General features: G+C 41.8%; 1 protein-coding gene across 15 annotated transcripts in view; it reads left to right on the top strand.

Moving 5' to 3' along the window:
- Nucleotides 1-25,689, top strand: part of LOC120398291 (myosin VIIA and Rab interacting protein) — a 345,847-nt gene that overhangs the window by 99,483 nt on the left and 220,675 nt on the right. The window contains exon 2 of one of the 15 annotated variants that reach the window (XM_039525612.1): nucleotides 7,842-7,914. The exons of the other annotated variants lie outside the window; for them this stretch is intronic. Within the exon in view, the coding sequence (XP_039381546.1) occupies nucleotides 7,850-7,914 (65 nt within the window). The 5' untranslated portion in view covers nucleotides 7,842-7,849. The remainder of the gene's footprint in view (nucleotides 1-7,841; nucleotides 7,915-25,689) is intronic. 15 annotated transcript variants of the gene reach the window in all.

Raw genomic sequence — 25,689 nt, 5'->3', positions numbered from 1 at the left:
TCAGGTATCAAATGCGAACTCCTCAAGCACTATAACAGCCTTAGCATGGAGTCACAGACAGTCCCTTTAGGCAAGCTTGACTTTGTGATAGATGGTCCCTTACACGCAAACAAACAGAACAATATTCAGGTTACTCTCAGTCCCAAATGACCAATGAGTTACCCCAAGTGAATTGCAGTCTAGACCTCACACCAAAAACAATGTTTGTAGCCACTCCTATAATAAACTAAAGATCTGTTAACTAAGAAAAAAGAAAGGAGAGCTATTTACAAGGTTAAAGCAGGTAAACATACACACATAAATGAGTTACAGTCTTAGATTCCAATAGATAATAGAAGTTGCTGTGATGTGCAAGCTTTCCATATTCTTTAGAGCAAATTCTAACTAAGCAGCTTGGGGATCCCTTTCTTATCCTTAGAAATCTTGCCCTCTCTAAATTCCAAGCAGCATAGTGATTCAGTTTCTTCTGGTCAGGGATTTTTATTCCATTCCCCTAGAGTTCAAATGGATAGGACAAATGTTTGCTCCCATCTCCTCTTCATGGATGTGAGCAGTCAACCAAGTCTTAGTCCTTTGATGTTTCACAATGGCTCATTTGGGTTCACTGCGCCTCTTTGTGTGCAGAACCAGCACTTTACATTAATTAATGTTTCTTTCCTGTTTGGTGAGTTACACAGTTAGAGAGGCTTACAATACAAACACTCAATATAACTTAACACCATGGGATACAGATGTTATTCATTCATTCATTCATGCCCGTCACCCCAACCGGGGTATGGGCCGCCAACAACAGATCTCCATAGTCTTCTATCCTGGGCCATTCGCTCTAGCTGGTTCCAGGTATAGCCCATTTTTTTGCTATCAACCTGAAGGTCGCGTCGCCAGGTATTTCTTGGACGGCCTCTTTTCCGCTTGCCTTGGGGGTTCTGCAACCTGCGCCGTCTTTCCTGACTCGTACATGGTCCTCACGTTCCATGTGCCGATGGTAATCCTCCTGGCTGCAAGAAGGGTGATCGGCTTAGTGGCTTCCTCGCGGCTTTCACCACCCAGCATCATGCATCTTCGAGTTGAAGACCCTTCTTTTTCCAGGCTAAAAGTCTCTGTTAACTCTATTGTTGGCGTTTCTGTAGCAAGCTGATTTTTACAGGGTGGAGAAGTGGACTTTTAAGTACTATGTTTCAGTGCACATTCCTTAAAAGTGAGCAGGAATGCACCTGGTCTGACAGTCTTATAAAATTAACATCTGCTTTAACAAGAGTAACACAGGTGAGCCAGACTGGTTTCTAGATATGCATTTGTCAGTGTTCAGTGATACTTAGGGGCTGTGGCATGAGCTGGCACCTGGTGCCTCATCTGACGTATACGTACATCTTCAATTACTTTAGATTCCTAGTGTCTGTTCTTATCATGTCAAATACTTGTGTGGCTGTGTTACTAGGGGAAGCATCGTATCAAATTATGATCTTAATTTCATGTGTTTTAAAGTTAACGTTCCATGTCTCTGAACACATGGGTGGGGTTTTTTTTTAGTTCAAATGGAAGTGAAAAATGATAAATCTTTCAATTACTTAGCAAATTTAATTTATTCTGTTTTGCTTCACTATAAGTTTATCCTTTCCTTCTTAATGCATCTATTATGTACTGTAATTACTAGGGTCCCAGATAATATAGTGTCTTGAAATTCCTAAAAAATTGAAAGACAAATATTTCTCCCTTATCTATCACCAACATATCTTGTCAAAGGCAGGCTTCTATTTCGAGCCCTTTTTTCACTGTTTAATTAACTTTCTCTAGATACAAGTACTATTGCTTTTTATTTACCATATGTGAATGTGTGTTAGAACATCTGGCATTTTTGTTTCATAGTGCAATAGAGCTTCAAGATATTGCTTGTTAGGGGCTGGTTAGTTTAGGGGATTCTTAATGGGCTATGGACTATCACCTCTAGATGGTTGGTTCAAATGCAGCTCAGGTTGGTAGCTGATTGGAAATTGTTATCTAAAGGTTAAAATGTTTTTCAACAAAAAGAATCATGCTTGTTCAGCCACATCATGTAGTATCCATTCTATCTCTACATCAGTCTCGCAATGCAAAATGTTATGCCTTGTTTCTAATGAACACACTTATAAAGGTCAGGACCACAAGACCATTCTAGTTCCCATAGCAGAACATACAAGATATTTCCAATTTTATATTTGGAAAATTTAATTTTATATACTGTAATGGTCAGATCTTCCAAAATGCTTAGCACCAATACTCCCAATGGTCTTAATGGGAGGTACTGAGTGCTGAACTCTTATTTGAAAAATCTTATGCTAAATGGAATATAGCCCAACAATGTAGATGTAGCTTAAATATTGTTCCAATTTTGTACTAGAGCCCAGTGCTGAATCCCTCATGGGATGGAAGTACTTTTTCTTACTCTGTGTTTTAATGCAGACGCTTTTGGGGTAGGTGTTCTGCTGCCCTAGGCCAGATGGAAGGATAATATGCCCACTTTTGTAAAGCACTTTGAGGGCCATTAACAAACAGTGCAAGATATGTGTAAAGTATTTATTAATATTTAATATGTCCCACTTTACCCCCTACTGTAATTTTTTAAATAAAACTGAGATAAACTCCAGAATATTGCTTGCTAGTGGAGCTTTATGTCTTCCCATCAGGGTAATATAGATCAGGTGTTCGGCAAAGGTTTTTCTTGTAACCTAAAGGAACATTATGAATTAATAATTGGGAACGGTCATTCTCATCATGTTAATTTTCTGGAATTATAGATGAAAAGTGTCTAAAGCATGTCATACTAATTACTGTAATTTATCAGACTGCTTCTGTGTAGAAGTACATAGCTTAACTTACACCAAGAAAGGGTATTCTCAGAACAGTTATGGCGAAAGAGATACATTAAAAAAAAAAGTGAGAAAAATTAATTTGTTACCCTTAGAGCTATAAATGTTCCATCCATCTATTAGATATTTATTGGCCCCATCTCCATAATATTTGAGTGTCTCACAGTCTTTGAAATATTTAGCCTCATAACACCCCTGTGAGGTAGGAAGGTGCTATTATCCCAATTTTACGGGGAGAGAGTTGAGGCACAGAGAGACTAAGTGACTTGCCCAAGGTCACACAGCAAGTCTGTGGTGGAACAGGGAATGGAGTCTCATCTCTTAAGTCCCAGGTTAGAACAATGATGACTGGACCATCACCTTCAAAATCTGTTAAATGAGTCAGCCTGTACTTCATTTGCCATAATTTAGGATTTGCAGTGGTGGTGTAGCAGTGTTGGTTCGAGGATATTCAAGAGACAAGATGGGTGAGGTAAGAAGAAGCTCTGTGTAAGCTCAAAAGCTTCTCTTCTACCAACAGAAGTTGGTCTAATAAAAGATATTACCCCACTCACCTTGTGTCTGTAATTTAGGATCTCATTGTTTACTTCTATTTCGGCTATATACCATGTAGAAATTATATACAGTAGAAATTAACATAATTTATCCTCATAAACTTGTGAGACATGCAAGGGCTAGATTATTAACACTATTCTAAATTGTAATGGGCGGTTTATTGTTAATGATGGTAAAACTACTAACAATGTATTTATCACAAGGTTTCAGGAGCAATAAGAGTCAGGCTCTGTGACATATGTAATTACCTATTTGAATGGTGGGCTTATAGGTGTCCTGCTGTTCAGCGAGGTTGAACTGACTAGCAGGTTCTTAAGTGCATTTAATTTGGTTTCTTTGCTATGTAGAGACTGTAGTAAACAGTTTCAAGATAAGTACAAACAAACTAAATCACAAACAATGATTTAGTGCTCTCTGTACATGTAAACATCTTCATCAAAACGGCAGGTACCCTTTTCTTATCTTGCATTCCTTAGATTTGAGGCATTCACTTTTCTGAGATCACTTTACTGAATATTTATCCCAAACTTCCAGCAGTTATTTACACAACTGTTAATCACAATGTGTGACTACATGGACTTTACTTTTGTGTCTTATTGACCCAGACACAGAGATGGAACAGGAAAATTAAGGAATGTGCGTGACGAGCTGGATAGTCTATGCATATCAACACGTTAAGCTGCTCTTTCCTCTCTAAATGGCCTTGACAAAGGCTAGACGAGTGTTTGTGATAAGCAGAAGTGCACAAGGAAGTTCTAGGCCAATATGATAACTAAGGCTACGATTTTGTCACAGTTACTTTTAGTAAAAGTGATGGAGAGGTCACTGGCGATAAACAAGAATTCACGGAAGTCGTGACCCATCCCTGACTTTTACTAAAAACATCCCTGACAAAATGCCCCCCCCCCGCAGTAACTGGGAGCTGCAGGGGATCCTCCGCCATCCTGCTTCGCTGGGAGCTGCAGGGGCCCCCCTCACCAGCAGCGGTGGGTTGGGGAGCTGTGGGGAGCCCATCCAGCAGCGGTGGTTGGACAGCTCTGGAGTCCCTCCACTGCAAGCGATGGCGGGTGGGGAGCTGTGGGATGGTCCCCTGCCAGCAGTGGTGGGCTGGGGAGCTGTGGGGAGCCTCATCCAGCAGCGGTGGGCTGGGAAGCTCTGGAGTCCCTCCGCTGCCAGCGGCGGTGGCTGGGGTGCTGTGGGGTTTCCCCCTGCCAGCGGCGGTAGATAGGAGCTGCTGGGTTCCTCTGCTGCTGCCCACAGTGGCTAGGAGCTGCAGGGGGGCCCCACTGCCAGCAGCGGCTGGTCAGCTGTAGGGGCCCTCAATGTCACGGAGGTCTCCGGAAGTCACGGATTCCATGACTTCCACTACCTCTCTGACATAATCGTAGCCTTAGATATAACCTGTGTGAGAGTGGAGGGTATATGCCGTTGTGTATTGCTGTGATGAGGCTTTCCTTTGCAAATCTTGTTTCCGTTGTAAAGGATGGTCACAACTCAGTGAAATGTTTCCAAACATTATTTCTTCTCCTTGATTGATAGTACAACAAATTTCATATTCTCTAGAGCAAGAGAGCTTGCACCTGGAGCAGTATTGTATCAAGGTCCTTAGACGCTTCCACTAGAGAAGTTATTCCCTTTTTTGGGGGAGGCGGGGGCAGGTCTATGTTTGACTGACATTCACAGTTCTGATGGTTTTTGTTTTGAAAGTCCTGTAGTGAGTTGCCCATTAATCATACAAACCAGTCTGACTGTGTTCTCTTCTTGTAAAAGTTAGAAAAGTATTTAACTTTTTCCTAAGAAGAGTTATGGTCAGGTGCTCTGTACTGCTTTTGTTCTGCATTACTGCCTCTTAAATGTGCATTCAGCTCTTACTCAAACAGAGCCTTTTAGGGCCATACACTTAATGAACTCATGGTTATTGAATATAGGAGGCCAAGTACTGTAGCAATGTCTGATGGTCAGTGTGCAAGAAAGAAAGAAAGTAAGAGAAAGAAAGAAAGAAAAAGGTGGTTTTCAGAAGTGTTTGATGTAGACTTATGTTCTAGTCTGTAAGCCTGTTGTTTGTTCTGATGGCACAGAATGTGGTAGGTTACATTCCCAGATATATGGAAACAAAGGGAGTGAAGCAATCTGGATATTAATGATCCAACTTGAGAGATTTGGGAATGCAGTTGAGGTATTTGAAAGAAGAACTGCATTATGCTACTGTAATTGTCAATTTTACTTCTGCACACCTTTCTAACCCTTGGTAGATGGTCTATACTGTGATAATCATATAATACTTTAACTGGAACTTTCTGGAATTTGCTACAGAATTCTCTCCTTTATTAATGACTTGCATTATGGTAAGTGAGCCAACTGGTTGATATTTGGGTGAAAGCAGTGTCAGGATTACAAAAGTATGCAACACTAATTTGACCTTTTCAGGTTTAGTTAATTTGAATCATCCTAAAAATATGTGCTTTTTACACTCCTCAAACATTTTGTGGGATGATTTTTTTTTCCATTGCCCATTGCTTGTAATTTCTCTAGCAACATTGTGATTTGATTATTCCTACTGTAATAAAATAAACACAATGAAAAGGAAGAACAATGAGTGTCATGGTTATGACTCTAACAGATTCATTTTAATTGAGGGGTGATAATTGGAGACAAGAGCACTCCCATCTTAAGCCTTCAGGGTATTCAGGTTGTCTGGTTTACTGTTTAGTTTGATAGCTTGCCAAGCAGGCATCCCTCCCTCCGCTTCTTTTTTCACAAGTGTTGAAAACCAAACTTTCCCTTTGATTACAATGATTGTTCTGAATGTACTACGCCTATGAAAATCAGACCCTGTATGTGTATAGCAATTGCCTTTCCTCCAGATCACCTGAGCAACATCATTACCTGCATAAGGCATCCACCAGTTTCCGAAATTTGTTTCAATCTTGCATTGGTCTTTTCAGGCGTCTGAGTATGATGTTGATGGATTTGGCTTCTTTAGTCTGCATTATGTTTCTCTGGACACAGGGTTTCCCCCTCCTAGGCAAGTCTCTCTCCAAGTAAACAATCACAGCAAGCATTTATACTTTTTGTTACCTACAATAATGAGCAACAGCTGCATTTTGTTTATACATAGGCTATTTTGTTATCTTATTTTTCTCACTTCTATTTAGACGTCAATTTACATTCCTTATTATCGACACAAGGTCGCAACGACTTCTCACACAGTTCTTTCCCACTTGCTTCACACAATCCTCGCTTCTACAAATCTTGCATTATTAGGGTTACAGCTAGCCTGACTCTTGCTAACAGAGACTGTCATGCATTGAAATCCCTGTCAGTTCTTGCTCTGCTTCCAAACTCTCTTCCCACGTGGTGTCCATATTATCACTTGACATGGAAAGTGTGTTGGTGACATCCTTCAAGTTTGTCCTAAATATGTCCATTGCCATCTTACGTTTGAGTCTTCAGAAATTTGAAACCAACCTAAAGTTGCAAGAGACTTACCAATGGACTCTCAAGATCTTCTGTCATTTACTTTGGAATGAGTTGATCTTCTTTTCAGTTTGTGCTCTAGATTTCAATGACACTCTTCCATAAAGGACGACAGACATGATGCTGGTGTCAAAAATTTGTATTTTTCTATCCGTGCCAATCATGCTTATTTTCCAGATCTTTTCAAGTTTATTGAAGTTGTTTGCTGCTTTTGATATTTGGTGCTTGCCACTTCATACTTGGTTATATAATGTGTCTGAGAACAACCATATGGTCCGCATATGATCTCAGTGGTCTAAAACCTGCAAGTTCCTCTCTAAGGTTATGTATGCACTATGAGCGAGGGATGTGAGTCCCAGGTCACGTTAGCTCTTACGTTAGCTCTCATTGAGCTAGCACACTAATGCCTGGTCTACACTGGGGGTGGGGGAGGGATTGACCTAAGATACGCAACTTCAGCTAAGAGAATAGCGTAGCTGAAGTTGACGTATCTTAGTTCACCTTACCTCGTGTCCTCTCGGCGTGCTCCTCTGTTGACTTTGCTTCCGCCTCTCGCCGAACTGGAGTTCAGCAGTTGACGGGAGAGCGATCGGGGATCGATTTTATTGCGTCTACACTACACTCGATAAATTGATCCCTGATAGATCGATCACTACCTGCCAATCTGGTGGGTAGTGTAGACGTACCCTAACAATTGTGGTGTAGCCACAGTGGCACAGGCTGTGGTGAGTGCTCGCATGGCCATGCGGAGTACATACCCATGGGGTTCGGGTGCATTTGTACTTGGTGCGGCTAGCCCATGCCTCCGCCCACCATTGTCCAGGCTACTATGTCTACGCTGCTATTTTTAGCATGCTAGCTTGATGAGAGTTAGCACAAATATGTCTACAAAACTGGGAATCTCACCCACTACCTCATAATGTAGACATAGCTGAAACTGAAGATCTATTTGTTTCTTGATAGTGTCCAGGATGATGTTGCACATATTATTCTCAGTGCCTGGAAAAGTTGTGATTCCCCTCCATTACTGTAGTGGGTAAGACCACCATTTTTTGGCAATTTTATTATAAAGCCCTCTTCCACTGGGCTGGGTTCTTTAATTCATTCCTTATTCTACCCCAAAACACACAGAATGTCTGGAGCGCTGTTGTGTCACTTGCTTTAAGCATTTCTCAGGTAATATTATCCTTTTCACTGCTTTTCCATTTTTTGAGTTTGTGGATGGCTTTTTATAACTACTTCCATTTTTAAATCTCCTAAATCAATATCAAGATCTTCCTCACGTATTTCTGGTAGTTCACTTTGGCTTTGTCTCTTTAAAACATTGTCTCTGAAAATGTTCTGCTCATCTTTTCCTTTGTTCATCTTTTATACGAAGTATTGCTGTTTGTGTCTTTAAATGTTAATTAGGGCACACAGGCCTGGCCTACACTTAAAAGTTAACTTGATCCCGTTGTGTTGCTCAGCGGTGTAAAAATCAACACCGTAGTTAAGCCGACCAGACCCCCAGTTTAGACATCACTAAGTCAATGGAAGAATAGGTACCACCTCTCAGAGAGGTGGATTACCTACACCAATGGGAGAACCCCTCCTGTCGGTATAGGGAGTATCTACGCTTAGAGCATCAACAGCATTGCAGCTGTGCTGCTTTAGCATTTCAAGTGTAGACAAGCCCATAATATTTGTTCCCACAGTTTTAACCAGTGTGCAGTTGAACATGCGGCAGATTAGACATGCGTTTCTGAAACAAGTCATGGAAAAAATTGTTACCATCTATATTATAAACTGAACAATGATAATGATCAGACATTTTCATTTGTTAAGGGAAACTGATAAAATTGTATTTGTGATATCTTATGGCAAGCTCAGTGCCTAAGATAACCTTTGATATACATACATGAACGCTCTTAATATAAGTTTCATCTTACCCTAATTAGGGCAAAATACATATAGTAATGTAATTTAATTTTCTATATACTATAATATAAGAGAATATTACAGTCCTCAATGAAGAGCACTGATGAATTATACTTTACAGTTATGATTCTGGTGGTGTCATATAATTCTTTCAGTGAATTTATCTAAGAGAAATAATAGTGAATAAATGGTAGTACATCATTTACTGGGCCTCTACATTCCTGCTTAGTTAAGTGTTCCAAAGCGACACTGAAAGCATTAAATGAATCATTCCTGGAAACCAAAAAAAACCCTCAATTTTTTCATAATTATGTAACTATAGCATGAGGTCATGAACATAAGGTTAAAAAAAATGCTAGGCAGCGAGTTTGCAACTATCTGATGTGGCCTAATGAGATCTAAAGTGAATTTCCCAGTAATGGGGAAAATAGCAATGTGTTGCTTATTATTGATGACATTCACTTTATCAGCAGTCCTGAAAGACTTCAGTATCTTTTTGGCAAATAAATGGTGATATTTTATAGCAGTTGTTTAAAAAAGTCTGACAACAAATGCTTAGGTGATGGTGCCATACTGTAAATACAGCAGTGACTACAGAAATAACTTGTTACTGAAATAATTAGACATATTATAGAAATCAGATTATTTTCTTACTCGTGTTTCCCAAAATGTAGTGTGTGTGCCCCCTTGGGGTGGGTCATGAAGCTCTAGCCAAAGGAGCATGGCATGGACAACTGTCTCAGTTGTTCTCCTTGAATGTGACCAGAATGTGCAGTGATGCCTGCCTGAGATTGCACAGAGCCTGACACAATAGATGTAAACTGTCCCATTCATTTAAGTGGGTGCCAGTGCAGATGCTAATAATGATACTTTGTCAGTGTTGTTAACTATTTCATTGCTCATGAAGCAATTCAGGCTTGTTAGGAGAGGAAGATTTAAAATGTGTATGCCTGCAGGAGGTGTTATTTTCCTGAAGAAGGACTCAGCAGTTCATAAATTGTAAAGCCAGAAGGGATCATTGTGATCATCTGCTTTAACTACCAAAATATGTCATCAGATTTCCCTGAATTAACTCCTGTTATACTAAAGCATATCTTGTAGAAAAACCTCCAATCTTGATATAAAAATTGCCAGCGATGGAGAGTCCACCACAGCCCTTGGTAAGCAGGACCTATGGTTAATTACCTTCAATGTTTAAAAGTTTTCACCTTATTTCTATTCTGAAATTATATAGCTTCAAGTAACTTCCAGTCATTGGATCTTGTTATATCTTTGTCTGCTGGATTGAAGAACTCTCGATTATCAAATTTCTGCTCCCCATGTAGGTATTTAGACAGTGATCAAGTCATCCTGTAAACTTCTGCTTGTTTGAATAGTGATAGACTCAAGGAGCTCAATCTATAAGTTATGTTTTCCAGTTTATCATTCTTGTGTCTCTTCTCTCAATCCTCTCCAATTTTTCAACATTCTTCTTGAATTGTGGATACCAGAACTGGGCACCGTTGCATACCAATATTAGTCACACCAGTGCCCAATACAGAGGTAATAAAACTGGCCTGCTATACTCGATATTCCCCTCTTTATATATCCATGGATTGCATTAACCCTTTTGGCCACACTGTCAGCTAATTATCAACCATGATCCCCAAGACGTTTTCAAAGTCACTGCTTTGCTGGGTAGGATCCTCTCATCCTGTTGTCTTTGTTCCTAGATGTATGACTTTGGGGAACGTTGCATTAAGTAGTAATTCTCTCCATTCATAAAGTTTCTGACATTTTAATCCTATGTTGCAGCTGTGAATCGAGTCTAGTGTTCCTCTTCCATAGCATTTGAAAAATCTCCAGCATTGGAATTGTTGTGGAGAGTAAACTGTCTAATTAACCAAAGCTACATTCAGTCCTACTTTGACAAAGTTCTGGTTTATGTCTCTCAGGTTTAGTCTATGGCACCGCACTACATTGGCTCAGCTGCACCGACTGTCGTGCGTCAGCTGAAGATGCTGTATGCTGATGGGAGAGCTCTCTCCCGTCAGCATAATTACTCCACCTCAATGAGAGGTGGAAGCTGTGTCAGCAGGAGAGCGTCTCCCGCTGACATAGTGTGGTATGGATACTACTTGAAGTTGATGCAACTTGCGTTGCTCAGAGGGGTGGCTTTTTACACCCCCAAGTGATGTAAGTTGCATTGACTAAAGTGGTAGTGTAGACCAGCCCTTAGAAAAATCTCTTTCTGCATTGCCTCCCCTTGCAACCAGTACCCCATTCTAGGTGCCTCTATCCTCAATATGTCACAATTGTGTTTAACCATCCTTTGAGTGGCCATTAGGGATATGTCTACATACCCTGTGGCAGTTAAGCCCACAGCACAGGTTGACAGACTTTTGGCTAGTGAGGCTTGGGCTTCTGTTCAGAAAAAAAAAAAAAAAAGAAGGCAGCGGCTGTGTAGACAGCAATTTGAAGTCACAACTCAGGTTGGAGTTTGGGCTCTGAAGCCTGGGGATTGGGGGGGAGCAGATGAGCACCCAAATTAAGATCTCCAAGGCAGGTTGCAAAGTCTGTTACCAAAACAGGCAATTCTTCTTCATTCTTACCTCAAAGACTTCTTCCACAGAAGAAGAGAAAAATCCCTTACTCTCCCCATCAGCCCCATCTCCAGCCACCTTCACAGTGACCTCTCATCCCATTAATTTTGAATTATTCTCCTCCCCCCTTGCAAAAGCAACTTTCCCTCTGTTGGTTCTTTCAACCCAAAGTTCTTGGTAACTTTTACTCTGTGCAAGGTGATGTCAGGAAATAAATCAGGGGAGACACGGCTGTCCGACCGATAGATGGCTGGCACAAACAGGACAACATGAGTGCTTTCACTTAAAGCTAAACTTTACTTAGTCTCAAGCACTTACACACGTCTGCAACAGATTAGTAAAACACCCCCAACCCTTGATAATTACCAAAGCTGAGTGTGGCTCTCGAGTGACACAGCGGCAGGCTTCCAGTGGCCAAATGTTCCATCTGCCAGTGGGGACCGCAAGATGTATCCAGAGGGAGTGTCCAAAAAGAGTCCCAAAAGATTCTCCAAACGAGTCCAACTGTCTCAAACTTCTCCCCTTTATTTATACATTAGTAATAGAATGACATGTCCCTTAAAGAAAACTTGTTAAGTCAGCAGTTTCAATGGTCAAACAAGAGGTTCCTTCTGATTATTGATTAACCAGGTTCGGGTTTTTCCAGAGTTTGCAGCCTTGAGACTACAATAGACATTCCTGGGACACCTCCTGCTCTTTTAAAATGCATGTATCAGCAATTTCAACACAAGTCTTATCAGGAAGGACGTGGGGTCAAGCTGCCCTTTCTGTGGCACCCCGAACCCCCCTCCCCTCTTGCCTTGGTCAAGCTGAGACTGCTGAATAGGCTGCTTTTAACAATAAGCCATAGTGGTTTCAGGCACTTTACTGGGTAGCCAAAATCTCCCCGTACACCTCTCCAAATTGAAGAGGTTCTTTCCCTTATACATAGGAGTGAGGTACCCACAATCCTATCCACCTCCCCTGATGTTCAAGTTGGATTTCTGGGCTGGACTCAAGTAAGGGTGTGTGAATAGCCTGACCTTTATTACTATTAGCCTGGCCTTTGTTGCATATAATTTGAGTGCCTTTATAAAATAAATTAGAAAATCTGTTTAATGATTTAGGATATTTGTATTTCTAAATTATGACTGTCGCATACTGTTAGACATTTATTAGGAAGTCATGTTCATATTGTAGCTCTTCTGATATTCTAATTGTGATGTTGCTCTCTATGTGCTTTATGAAAATATGCTTATGAATGTGAATATGATGTAACTGAAATATGCTTTATGCAAAAGGTCTCCTGTAAGGAATTGTTACAAAGCTTATAATCTACTGAGTGTGGTCCTCCTATTTGTATGCATGTATCATTCTTCTATCTGAAGCTAGAAATATGAAGTATAACTCTGAGGTCCTATTGTAATTATGCAAAGTGTGGGCCATTAATGGCGGTTTAGAATCTTTATGGCTCCCATTGACTAGGACAATTGGTTATGGATGGTTTATTTGCCTGCAAGCCTTTCTGTGCATGTGTGGGCCAGCATGTGGGTACTGAAGAATGAGGTCTTACAGTACATGTGACCATGTCACCTAATGATCTGGTATTTTTCCATTTAGAAGGAGGGGTGGGGACCCAGAGAGATTCCCGCCCTGTGCCAAAGCTATAAAAGGGGGTGAAACAGAACAAAGGAGGCTGCCAGTCATGAGCGAGCCCCTATTTTCCACCTAAGATGTCAGCTGGAACTAGCATGGACTGTACCAGGGGAAAAGATTGGGCCCAGACTAGGAAGGAGTCTTATTGGAACATCTCTGAGGGTGAGATATTACCTGTAATCAGTTTCTTAATGTATTAGGCTTAGATTGTATGTTTTTGTTTTATTTTGCTTGGTGATTTACTTTGTTCTGTCTGTGATTACTTGGAACCGCTTAAATCCTACTTTTTATACTTAATAAAATCACTTGTTTATTAGTAAGTGATTAATCCCTGGGGGAGCAAACAGCTGTGCATATCTTTCTATCAGTGTTACAGAGGACGGACAATTTGAGTTTACCCTGTATAATCTTTATACAGCTTTTACAAGTAAAACCTGCAGAGCTGTTTTTACTTAAAGCCTGCAGCTTTGGGGGCATGTCCCGGACTCTGGGTATGTGTTGGAGCAGGGCTGGCTCAACAAGGCAGGGTTCTGGAAGTCACACGCTGGCACGGAAGACAGACTCAGAGGAGGTAGCACGTCACGTCAGGTGACAGTCCAGGGAATATTTATACAAAGCATGAGTACTTCAGAGTGGACAGTGGGGAAAGTACATAAATGAGATATAAACCATTGTTGTTGTTGTAGCTGAACACTCTGTCACTTTAGACTAGAGTTTTAGTCCGCACAACTTATCCAGTCACAGGTTTTAGAGGGCTGAACATGAACTGTATCCCCTTGTATTTAGCAAAGTTTAAAAGGACCTGATGAAGTGAGTTGTGGATATGCTTCAGTTCCTCTTGAGGAAGTCTAGGACTCCCGTCATAAACTCCTGAACATTTTACATACCTCAGCTTCGATGTGGGTAGATAATCAAGCAAACTCCCACCACAGCATAATGCCATTTCAGTCTCAAGAGCTACTCCTCAGCAACATTATAATTCAGGTTAGTGAATGATGTCAAAATGCTCATCTCAAAATAGGAACTATAAGAAATTTAAGACTTTATTGAACATTTACCAGAGAAGCACTGTGAGCAATTCAAAGCCGCCCTACAGGAAGGTCATCTTCTAGCAAGAACATTATTGCAGGTCTCCTTGGTTACAACCAATAGCCAATAGCATTCCATCATGATGACTGTGGTATGACAAAGTAAGTGCAGAGTACCTTTGATGGTGACAAATTGTTTGTAGTGTCTACGCATGATTCCCTTTGCACTTTGAAGGACTTGAGGGCCATGTTCTGATCCCTTGGGAACTATATGCCTGCAAACAAGAGAATGTTTAGCATGTGTCATATGGCACAAAGATCTCGCCCAGCCCATTTTTCTATCTTTAAGTCTTCTGAGCCTCTAGTCAAGAGGTCTCGATATTTGAAGAAGCAGCCAGCAGCTGCCACAACTACTTCATTTCAACCATCTGTGTGATCCAAATCCCGGGATTGATGGCTAGGTCAAGAGTCTAAATTCTTGGTGAGCAGTAGTTCAATGCTACAGAATTCCATTTCCCTCCCTCCTTCTGGACATCAGGAGATAACCACGGGTGGGCCTGGGTGAGCTGTGTCCCACCTACTTAGCATCCAGGCCCACCCCCACAGCTCTGACTCTGCTGCTCCTGCCCCAGTGCTTGTCCCACTCTGCCTGCCTGGCATGGGGGCTTGTCTCACTCCGGCACTCCAGCCATGGAGTGCGGTTGGGGGCTTGCCCTCTCCCACCTCCCACCTGGCACTCAAGCCGGGTCGGGGGCCTGCCCCACTCTCCCTACCTGCCCGGCGATCACAAGCCCTCGTTCCCCGGTTGGAGCACCAGAGAGAGGCAATGCCCCGTGCCCTGACCCCGTGCTCCCACCCCACGTGGTGCTCGGGCCTTTCCCGCTCCGCCTGGTGCTCCAGCTGGGGAGCAGGGTTGGGTCTTGCCGTGCGCTGCCTGGCACTTCAGCAGGGGAGCAGGGTCAGGGATAGGGGCTTGCCCCTCTCCACCTGCCCGGCACTCCAGCAGGGAACAGGACCCCCACTCGCTAACGATTAGGAAATGGTTAATATTTTATGTATTATCATCTATCCCAGTGATACTTAGACTGTGGCTCTCAAGCCACAAGTGAATCTTTAATGTGTCTCCTGTGACTCTTTGCAGCACATGATATTAAAACATTGTGTGATTTAATTATTAACCAATTGGGATGCTTTTACTATGTTGTTAACCAATTGTAGTTGGCAAAACAATAGTACTTGGTCAGTCATTTTGCTGTGAGAATTATATCTGTCATACTGTTTAAATATGAATATATTGTACTATAGTATATGAAACAATGAAGTCACACTACTGTGGTTCTTTTGGGTAATGTTGATCACTAATTTGGCTCCTGAACCACTGAGGTCTGAGTATCACTAGGATGGATACTAATACACACAACATCACAATACTACTATGTAAATCCATGGCATGCCCACATTTTGAATACTGTGTGCAGTTCTGGCTGACCTATCTCAAAAATTTTATATTAGAATTGGAAACAGTGCAGAGAAGGGCAACAAAAATGATAAGGAGTTTGGAACAGTTTCTGTATGAAGAGAGATTAAAAAGACTGGGGCTTGTTCACCTTAGAAAGAGATAACTAAAAGGGGGTATGACAAAGGTCTATAAAATCATGAAGGGTGTGGGGAAAGTGAATAGGGAAGTGTTATTTTACCCTCATAACAAGAACTAGGGGTCAACCAATGAAATTAATAGGCAGCAGATTTAAAAGAAAGAAAAGGAAGTGTTTCTTCACACAATGCATAATCAACCTGTGGAACTCTTTGTCAGGGGATGTGAAGGCCAAAAGTATCACTGGTTTAAAAAAAATTGATGAGTTCATGGAGGATAGGTTTATAAATCAAAATGGTCAGGGACCCAATCCCATGTTCTGTGAGTCCCTGAATCTCTGACTGCTAGAAGTGGGAACAGGATGAAAGGGAGATGGGTCACTCAATAATTGTCCTGTTCTGTTAATTCCCTCTGAAGCATCTGGCACTGGCCATGGTCAGAAGACAGGATACTGGGCTTGGTGGCATTGGTCTGACACCCAGTATGGCCAGACTTAGGGTATGTCTACACTATGAAATTAGGTCGATTTTATAGAAGTCGACTTTTTAGAAATCGATTTTATACAGTCCATTGTGTGTGTCCCCACTAAGCGCATTAAGTTGTCGAAGTGGGAGGTTGAGGCAAATCGTCTGGCTGCGCAGCCAGACACCAGGGCGGTTAGAAGAGCACAGCAGGGCGTGCTGCGCATCAGAGAAGCTTTGAAAACCAGTTTCATGACTGGCCAGTGCTACGGTGTGAAAGTTCTGTTTGTTTCTCCTTGATGAAAACCTGCCCCCTTGGTTCACTCTACTTCCCTGTAAGCCAACCGCCCTCCCCTCCTCCCTTTGATCACTGCTTGCAGAGGCAATAAAGTCATTGCTGTTTCAAATTCATGTGTTCTTTATTAATTCATCACACAAATGGGGGGATAACTGCCAAGGTAGCCTGGGAGGGGTGGGGGAGGAGGGAAGGACAAGGCCACACTTCACTTCAAAACTTATTGAATGCCAGCTTTCTGTTGCTTGGGCAGTCGTCTGGGGTGGAGTGGTTGGGTGCATGGTCACCTCTGAACTCACCACGCTGGCCAAACAGGAAATGAAATTCAAAAGTTTGCGGGGTTTTTCCTATCTACCTGGCCAGTGCATCTGAGTTGAGAGTGCTGTCCAGAGCGGTCACAATGGAGCACTCTGGGGTAGTTCCCGGAGGCCAATACCATCGAATTGCATCACACTACCCCAAATTCGACCCAGCAAGGTTGATTTAAGTGCTAATCCTCTCGTCGGGGAGGAGTACAGAAATCGATTTTAAGAGCTCTTTAAGTCAACAAAAATGGCTTTGTCATGTGGATGGGTGCAGGGTTAAATCGAACTAACTCTGCTATATTCGACCAAAACTCGTAGTGTAGTCCAGGGCTTAGGATCTAATGTTCTTAGTACTCTAGAAGGAGGTTGAATATCTCATTATACATGGTTGCAGTCTACTTCCATGGCATTACTCAAGAATGTTCCAGTCTCTGACATCTGCAGAGCGGCAACCTGGACTCCAGTACATCAGACCTTCTCTAACCACCATGCTTTAGTTCATGCTTCTAGACCAATGCTGCACTTGGCATTGTGGTTCTGTCTTCAGTATTCAACTCTGATCCGAAGCTCCCTTCTCCCTGTGGAGGTACTGTTCGGGAGTCACCTGAAGTGGAGCACCCATAGGGACACTACTCAAAGATGGAGGGGTTACTCACCCTTGCAGTTCTTTGAGATGTGTGTCCTTATGAGTGCTCTACTACCTGCCCTCCTCCTCCACTTGGGAGTTTTCAATGCAGGACTTTGCGATAGAGAAGGAACTGAGGGCAGTTTGCCTGGACAGCCCTATGTATCCTCTGTAGAGGGCATGAGGCTATGTAGGGCGCATGCAGGTATCAAACTGGCCGTGCTATCAAAAATGCCTCAATGAAATGTGTAGGGGCATATGTACACCTAAAGTGGCACACCCACAGGGGAACACATCTCAAAGACCTCCAGTGCTGCACAAGATGAGTGACATCTCCTTGTCTCTGCATAGGTTGAAGCTGTAATCTAGTCAGGTAGTCATTTAGAAATAATGTTTTAAGCAAGGTATACTTCAGGCTGGTACCACCCTTAGTCTTCTCACTACAGGGTGGTCTAAATCTACGTCTGACCTAAACAGAGCTGTCCCTAGGGGACGACCCCCCGCGCTTTGGGGGGCACGATTGGCCAGCGCCACATGGGTGGCATGTGAATGACTGGCTGGGGGAGGCTACTCCTAGTCCCACCCCTTCTACTCGAGGGAGAGCTTACACCCTGGAGTATCAGGAGGGAGAACACGCGGTGCCACCACTGCAGTCTCCCTAGCCCTAGCCCCGGAGCACTGGGAGGAAGAGCGCGCTGTGCTGCCGCGGCCTCCCCAGCCCAGGAAGGTGGGCAGCCTGGTCCCAGCCCCCTGGAGTCCAGTGCTGCTGCCAAAGCGTGGCCTGGGAGAGCGGGGGCATACCTGGCTGTTTGGGGAAGCACCCCCTTCCCCAGCCTCTCCTACCCACCCCTGCTGCAGTCAGTCTGGGAAGTGACGTCACTTCCACCCCGGGCCCCAGACAGCCCTGGACCTAAATCTCAGAGTTTGCCGTCTCCAGTCTCTTGGATATTCTTATTACTGTAAGCCAGGGGTCGGCAACCTTTCAGAAGTGCTGTGCCGAGTCTTCATTTATTCACTCTAATTTAAGGTTTCATGTGCCAGTAATACATTTTAATGTTTTTAGGTCTCTTTCTCTAAGTCTATAATATATAACTAAACTATTGTTGGATGTAAAGTAAATAAGGTTTTTAAAATGTTTAAGAAGCTTCATTTAAAATTAAATAAAAATGCAGAGCCCCCCAGACTGGTGGCCAGGACCCGGGTACTGTGAGTGCCTCTGAAAATCAGCTCATGTGCCACAGGTTTCCTACCCCTGCTGTAAGCCAAAACAACTATTCCCAAATCCATTTTACATGTAGCAATGGTTAGAGTCTAGCATCTTGTGGATTGGTCATTTATAGGACCTCTCTTCCTTTCGTAACACTGCTGTTGTTTAACATTTAGAGAGAGACTTGCTCTGCTGCACAAAACTTCAATACTGACCTCATACTGTTAAAGCAGAATAATTGTCCAAATGAATTAACTGTGTGATAGAACTGGTTGGAAATGGGGTTTTCCCCATGCAAAATTTTAACAAAGACCAACAAAAAGGGTTTTATTGACATTTTCATTGGAAATGTTTAACTTTGTCATTAAGCCAGAGCCCCATAATTTTTTTCAGTCATAAGCAACCAAAACCTGAAATTTTCTGCCCCAAACTTCCTAAAATCAGATAATTTTCAGTTGAAAACTGATTTTTTTTTCAGTTTTCTAGTTTTCAGTTTTCTGACAAATAACTTGCATTTTTCAAGGAACACACATACTGTTGCCAAGCTGTATCTCATCTCCCTGACACACCAGCTTGTCTGCCATACCAGCAAACTCCTCAGGACTCAGCCAGTCCAAACCTTGCCTTGCAGGTAACAATCAGTGCACACCAGTTCCTGAGTTCCTTAGCAGATGTGTCTCTCCAGTCCCTCTCACTGGATACTCACAGATACTGTGAAAATTTGTTTTGTGAAAAACCTAATTTTTTTTTATTGAAAAAAGTTTCAGTAGAACGTTTTGTACCATTTGGATAGTCAAATGTGTTAATCTATTGATAATAGAATATGAGATCATATTCAGGATTTTTCATGACAGTAAATTGGATGGGTGGGGTTATATACACACCTCTACCCCAATATAACGTGATCTGATATAACATGAATTCAGATATAACGTGGTAAAGCAGTGCTCCGGGAGGGCAGGGCTGCGCACTCCGGTGGATCAAAGCAAATTCGATATAACGTGTTTTCACCTATAATGCGGTAAGATTTTTTGGCTCCCGAGGACAGCTTTATATCGGTGTAGTTTTTTTGGTATGTCCTGGAGATGGAAATTAATACCTCTTGGACTGCTGGAATGTGTTATGAACAGTGTTGTATGGAAGGTAACGGGGGCAAGGGATGCTGAATGCTTTCCCCTTTTCCCCCTATATTTTGAAGGAGTTTGGTGGCTGAGGTGGGTTTTAATGTGGCCTTACCTCACTAAAAGCCATAAAGAGTCTTGTGGCACCTTATAGACTAACAGACGTTTTGGAGCATGAGCTTTCGTGGGTGAATACCCACTTCGTCGGATGCATGTCACTGTACCTTACCTCACTGTACACATCATTTTGGTTATCTTTGTTTAGTGTCAGTTCAGATGGTAAAGTATTTAGGCCTTAGTCATGTGATTAATTTTTTTTGCTGGTGGTCCCACTCTCTCAAATATTTAATCATCGGGGCAAAGAAAAGAATAGCTCTAGCTATTAAAATTTTAAGCACCCATGTTTGCCATGCGAGTGAATGGCGGAATATATAGCTGTTCAGACGGGCAGGAAAATAAATATTCTTGTTCTAAATGTTGTCATTGTTCTTGATATGTGCAACACTTTCTATGCCATAGTGTATAGAACACCTCTCACCCGTTAACCAATGGGCGTAGCCTTTTTGTGCTGAGCAACCCACTCCTTCCCATTCACTTACCAGCAGATGTAATATTTTCATTACGAGTGCTTTTGTAATTTGTCCAACTTTCCTCGTGCATTCCAGCATTAGCTCTTTAGGATCTTGGCATATGTGTAACCTCCTTACTTACTCTCTAGTAGTGCCAGAATAGGTAACCTTCTCTTCCTTCTCCTGTTACTTCAGATGGCAAACTGAAGTGTAATTAATTAAAACTTAAAAGAAAACAACAATCCAAAACCCACAACATCATAAGGAAATTGTCAAAGAAAAAGCTTATATTCACTTTACCTTAAACTTACTCATAATAGAAACAAAAATACCTTCAACATGCCCACCCAAGTATTACCATCCATTGTTTTGATCAGTTAGACTCGGATGTCTCAGACTATCTTTTTAGAAGATCTTTTTTTAACTAAAACAAACTGACAGAGAAAAGGAAAAAATGTTTCTCACAGCACTAAGACTCTTCAAGGTGTTTTGATGGGGATCATGCAATTCCTCAGAAAAAATACGTTTATGAAAATAATATGAAATTATTTAATACTATGACACTGGGGTTTTGAACATTTATTCCCCACTCCTACAAGTTGATCCCACAAGAGAACCCCTGCACCCATGTGGAGCTCCTCACTGACGTCAGTAGGATTTTGCATAAGTGTAAGGGTCTCCTTATATGGATCAGTTTGCAGATTCAGGGCCTTGCACGGCCCAGACCTTGGTTATAAAATCTCAGAATTGTTATAAATCAATAAAGGAAAGATAATTTGAGCCATTTTTGAAGATCATTAAAACATTCTTCTCCTTTTGTCAGATGTCAATACTTCCTTTCCCTTCAGTAACTGGGAAAGAAAGGGTTATAACTAGAGCATGAACAAAAAAGAAGATATATTTACATACGGAATGGTTTTTTGTGTGTGTGTTTAGAGCTATGCAGGTGCACAGAAAAAAGTTGTTGAAGCTTAAATCTGAGCTTTTAACATCTGATTCTCCTTTAAAAGCTTAGAGGGGAAGAAGTTTGTCATGTCTGATTTTGATGAAGCTAAAGTTTTTTTTAGGTCATGTCTAAATAATGTGAATGAAAGGCAGAGTGATGAGGGTCTATATGGTTCAGAGGACAATCTTGTGTCAGAGTCTATTCCTTCTGACATTCAGTAAAATGTTGCAAAATACTGTGAAATTGCATTGCATTCACCTTATAACCTCCTGCCTCTCTCATATATTCTTACTAATTTTCAGCATATTTGGAAGCTGTCATTTTTACTGATGTAGGCTCCAAGGTGACATAAGGATTTATATCTGAACTTTGTATTTTAGTATTAGTCACTAATCGATAAGATTGTAACTGAAAATGATAAAAACATCTTAAACATACAAAAGTTTGAAACTCTCAGATAAGGTGTTCTCATTAATTAGTTCTCATTCATTTATTATTTGTAAATTTAAATAACAAAAAAACTCTTAAGGTATGCCTGAGTTCCATAAAAACTCTAATACACAGACCCTCTTCACCTACTGATTTAAATAAAGTGAAAGTTTCATGTTCTATTCTAAAAGAAGGTTTTGTTAATCTAAAAGAAAAGATTACATGCATGTTATATTAAACTTTAATTTGAACCATAGTTCAATTTTCTACTGCAAGTATTTTCAGGAACGCATAACAACTCAATCTTTGCTAGTTCTATAGAACGGCATATTATAATTAACATTCAATGTTTAGAAATAGTTTAGACTTGGAGGTGTTCTGTGTTCTTGAAGATACTTGCAAGGCAAGGTTTTATATATAATATATATAAAAAAACTTCAAGCATATGAAAAACATAGGGCTTGATTCACCATTAATTATTCCAGCTTTCTGCCTTTGCAACTCCATTGAAATAATTTATTAGGACTTTCAAAAAGCCTCTGACAAAGTCCCTCACAAAAAGCAATTAAGGAAAGAGAAGTTATCATGGGGTGAAGGATAAAGTGCAGTTATGGATAAGAAACTGGTTAAATGACTGAAAATTAAGATTAGGAATAATAAATGGTGAATTTTCAATATAACTAAAGGTTAGTAGCAGGGAGCCCCAAGATTCCATAGGAGGCCAGTGTTGTTCATTACTTAGTATATTAATCTGGAAAAGAGGGGGCAAAATGTGCAGAAGAGACACAATTATTTAAATTAGTCAAGGTCAAAGACTAAGTGAATGAGCAACATGGTGGCAGTTGAAATTTATTGTGGACAAATGCAAGGCAATGATGTGATGCCTTGCTCAGGTCTCCCAGAACTCTGAGCCACTGTGCTACCACACTGCCTCAGCAAGCATGAGCTTCGCTGTTGCCAAGCTGTATCTCATCTCCCTGACACACCAGCTTGTCTGCCATACCAGCAAACTCCTCAGGACTCAGCCAGTCCAAACCTTGCCTTGCAGGTAACAATCAGTGAACACCAGTTCCTGAGTTCCTTAGCAGATGCGTCTCTCCAGTCCCTCTCACTGGATACTCTCAGAAGTTACTAAGTTCAATGCCTTCAAAGGGACAGAGAGTACACATATGCCTATTAAATTAGCTGAAGGACCCACACTTCACTTCAGTATAACAGCACTGGAATTGTTTTATAATAAAACAAGCATAAGTTTATTAACAAAGTACATGGATTTAAGTGATTTCAAGTAAGAGTGAAAGATATGAAAGGTTATAAACAAAACAAACAAAACCTGCTGTCTGGTGACTAAAACTTAACTTCAGCAAATTACAACCTTTGTTAAAGCAGATGTCTCACCTGTAGTAACTTTCCAGAGATGTCAACCTCCTTGGCTGAAGGATCCACCTTCCTTAGATTTCAAGAGACTTCGTGTGTCCTTCAAGTGATGGATGCCAAAATGGCTTTCTGTTTCTGCTTATATTTCCCAAAGTCCATTGTCCCTGTTTGAAGAGCCAGGAAGGTTCCTGGAGTACAGCCTCCATCCCCTATCACGATCAGTAAATGATCATCTCTCCCACTTGCTAGGTTGATGACTTTGCCTACCTTATATGTAAATGTACTTCCATTGTTTCCTGCCTTGCCACGCTCAATTTACACTGGAAATGCAGGCAGGTCAAACAACATTCTTTTTCCTAGGACAGGCTGGGCTTATGCTCTGCTTGACAAAGACATTTTAAGAACATATTTCCAGCACACATCTATAATTCTTTATACACCACTTGTATATACATCATACAATCATATTCATTATAAGTGTGTTATCTATTTGCATACGATACCTTTCATGACACCTTTTAGATACAGATTATGACAACAGTGAGTTGGGGTAGTGTGTGTCAGGCCCGATATGAGTTATGGTATGGTGTGCCCTCTGCCATTTGGCATTTAGGGGCTCCCTGGGTCACACATGAGAATTGGAGGCTGGAATTTGAACGACTCATAGATCCTATGGAATTCTAAATTCACTGTGATGCTGGGGTATCTGTGCAGTGCCCCCTTGTGCCCTGTCAGGGCAGATTCACCCCATTGTGGGTCCCTGTACATGGCCTTTATGGATTAAGGGTTGTGGCACCTTAGCCCTCTGGGTGTGCCATGCTCAAGTCCTAAGCCCTTCTGGGAAAGAGGAAAAGAGCAGACTTCAGAATCAGAGTTGTCCATGGGTTTGTGGGACTAATCTGTTCCAGGCTGGTCTCCAAGTGGCTAGTAGGTTTTAGTTTGTCCTGTTGGGCCTACTCATCGCATCCACCAAATGGCTTACCCAGGCAACAAAGCTGCTTTAGGCTTTCAGCTGGAACCAGGCTTCTCTCATCAAGGAAGTAGCAGAACTTTGCTCTCCTTTCTGGTCAGCCCGGACTGGTGCAAGGTCTCCCTCTCTTAGCTTGCTTTTTCATTCCTGACATTGTCTATAGGTGTAGTGCAGTGGGGTGAGCTGGTTCCACAGGGTCTCCTTAAACCTCTTGTTGCCAGTCTCCTTAACCCCTCATGGCCAGTTGGGGCAGAGAGGTCCCATCCAAGCTGTGACAACTCAGGAAAAAGGTCTGGGCAGGAAAAAGAACTTTGGACAGGTCAGTGAAGACCCTTGCTTAGTGTGCAGCAGTGATCAAAAAAGCGAACAAATGTCAGGATGCATAAGAAGGGGATAGAGCAGTGGTCCCCAACCTTTTCGTTTGGCAAGCGCCAGACGAAGGACCATGGTGGTGGTCGAGCATCCGCGGAAATGCCACAGAATTTCGGCGGCATTTCGGCAGCGACGCCTCTCGATGACATTGCTTGTCGGCGGCAAGCGGTGTCATCGTGAGGCGTCATTGCCGAAACGGCATTTCGGTGGATGCTCGACCGCTGGCCAGGACATGGGAGCATTTAGATGCCCCCGTGGGCACCATGGCGTCCGCGGGCACCACGTTGGGGACCCCTGGGATAGAGAATAATACTGAAAATCTTACAGTTCCATTATGTAAATCAGAGGTACCTTCTCACCTAAAACGTGTTCATTTCTGGTTACCATCTCACAAAAAGATATAGTAAAATAGGCGTTCAGACATCATATGAAAGCTGTTATGTGTTTCTTGTCACTGAAGAGATATTGAAGAGACCAAGGCTATTTACTTTAGAGAGGAAACATGATAAAATTATATAAAATATTGAATGGCCTTGAAAAGGCAGGTCAAGCACTCTTAGTCTCCCTTTTATATAATGCAAGAACCAAAGGATATTCAATGAAATTGAAAGGCAGAAAGTTTAAAAGCAGGATTCAAAAAAGGGATGTAAAACTTCAGAGCATAAGACGACTTTTAATTGAGAGGTGGAGGAGTAAGAAGAAATCTTCCTTGTTGGCAGGTTGATTCATAACCACCTACCCTAGATGGATAACTGCTCTGATCCTATATGGCAGTTCTTACATTCACTCACCAGCGCTGCAAATCTAGCTCTTTCACAGCCATTAAACTGACTAAAAATAAATGAAAATAAAAAGGAACAGTACTAAGATTAGCAAATGAAGTTACAGTAATCAAAGTGAGAGATAATGAACATATGCGTAAGCTTCAGCACCTATTCCAGGGAGCATAGAATGCGACTTTGTGATATTAATAAAATAGAAATATAAGGTTTTGATTGTTATGCATTTCAAAAGAGCTGGGTCAAATTGTTGGCATCCTTTTGTCTGTGAGAGACTGTGGGAATTGCAGCCTAAGATGTAGATGGTTTGCAATGTCTCACGTGACTGAATAGTCCAATCTGAGATTTGCATGATCTTTGGCAGTTATTGCAAATGTATGTTTCTTGGTTTTGGAGCTGCTGTTTCCTACAGGCTCTTTTCTTTTCAAGCTATAGGAGCCAGCTCCTGTCATAGACTTTGAAACCCCTATGGTGACGGTGGTGCCACTTGTCACAAATGTAATTCTGAAATTCTAAGTTTTAAGTGCAGGCCAAATGGAACAGCTATTGAGAGAAATTGCCAGTTGCCGTTTGACTTTGCAAGGCATAAAAAAACAACA

Source organism: Mauremys reevesii, linkage group 2, assembly GCF_016161935.1.
Source record: "Mauremys reevesii isolate NIE-2019 linkage group 2, ASM1616193v1, whole genome shotgun sequence".
Taxonomy (NCBI): Eukaryota; Metazoa; Chordata; order Testudines; family Geoemydidae; genus Mauremys; species Mauremys reevesii.
The sequence above is the reverse complement of the archived record's forward strand: the minus strand, read 5'-3'. Positions and strand labels throughout refer to the sequence as shown.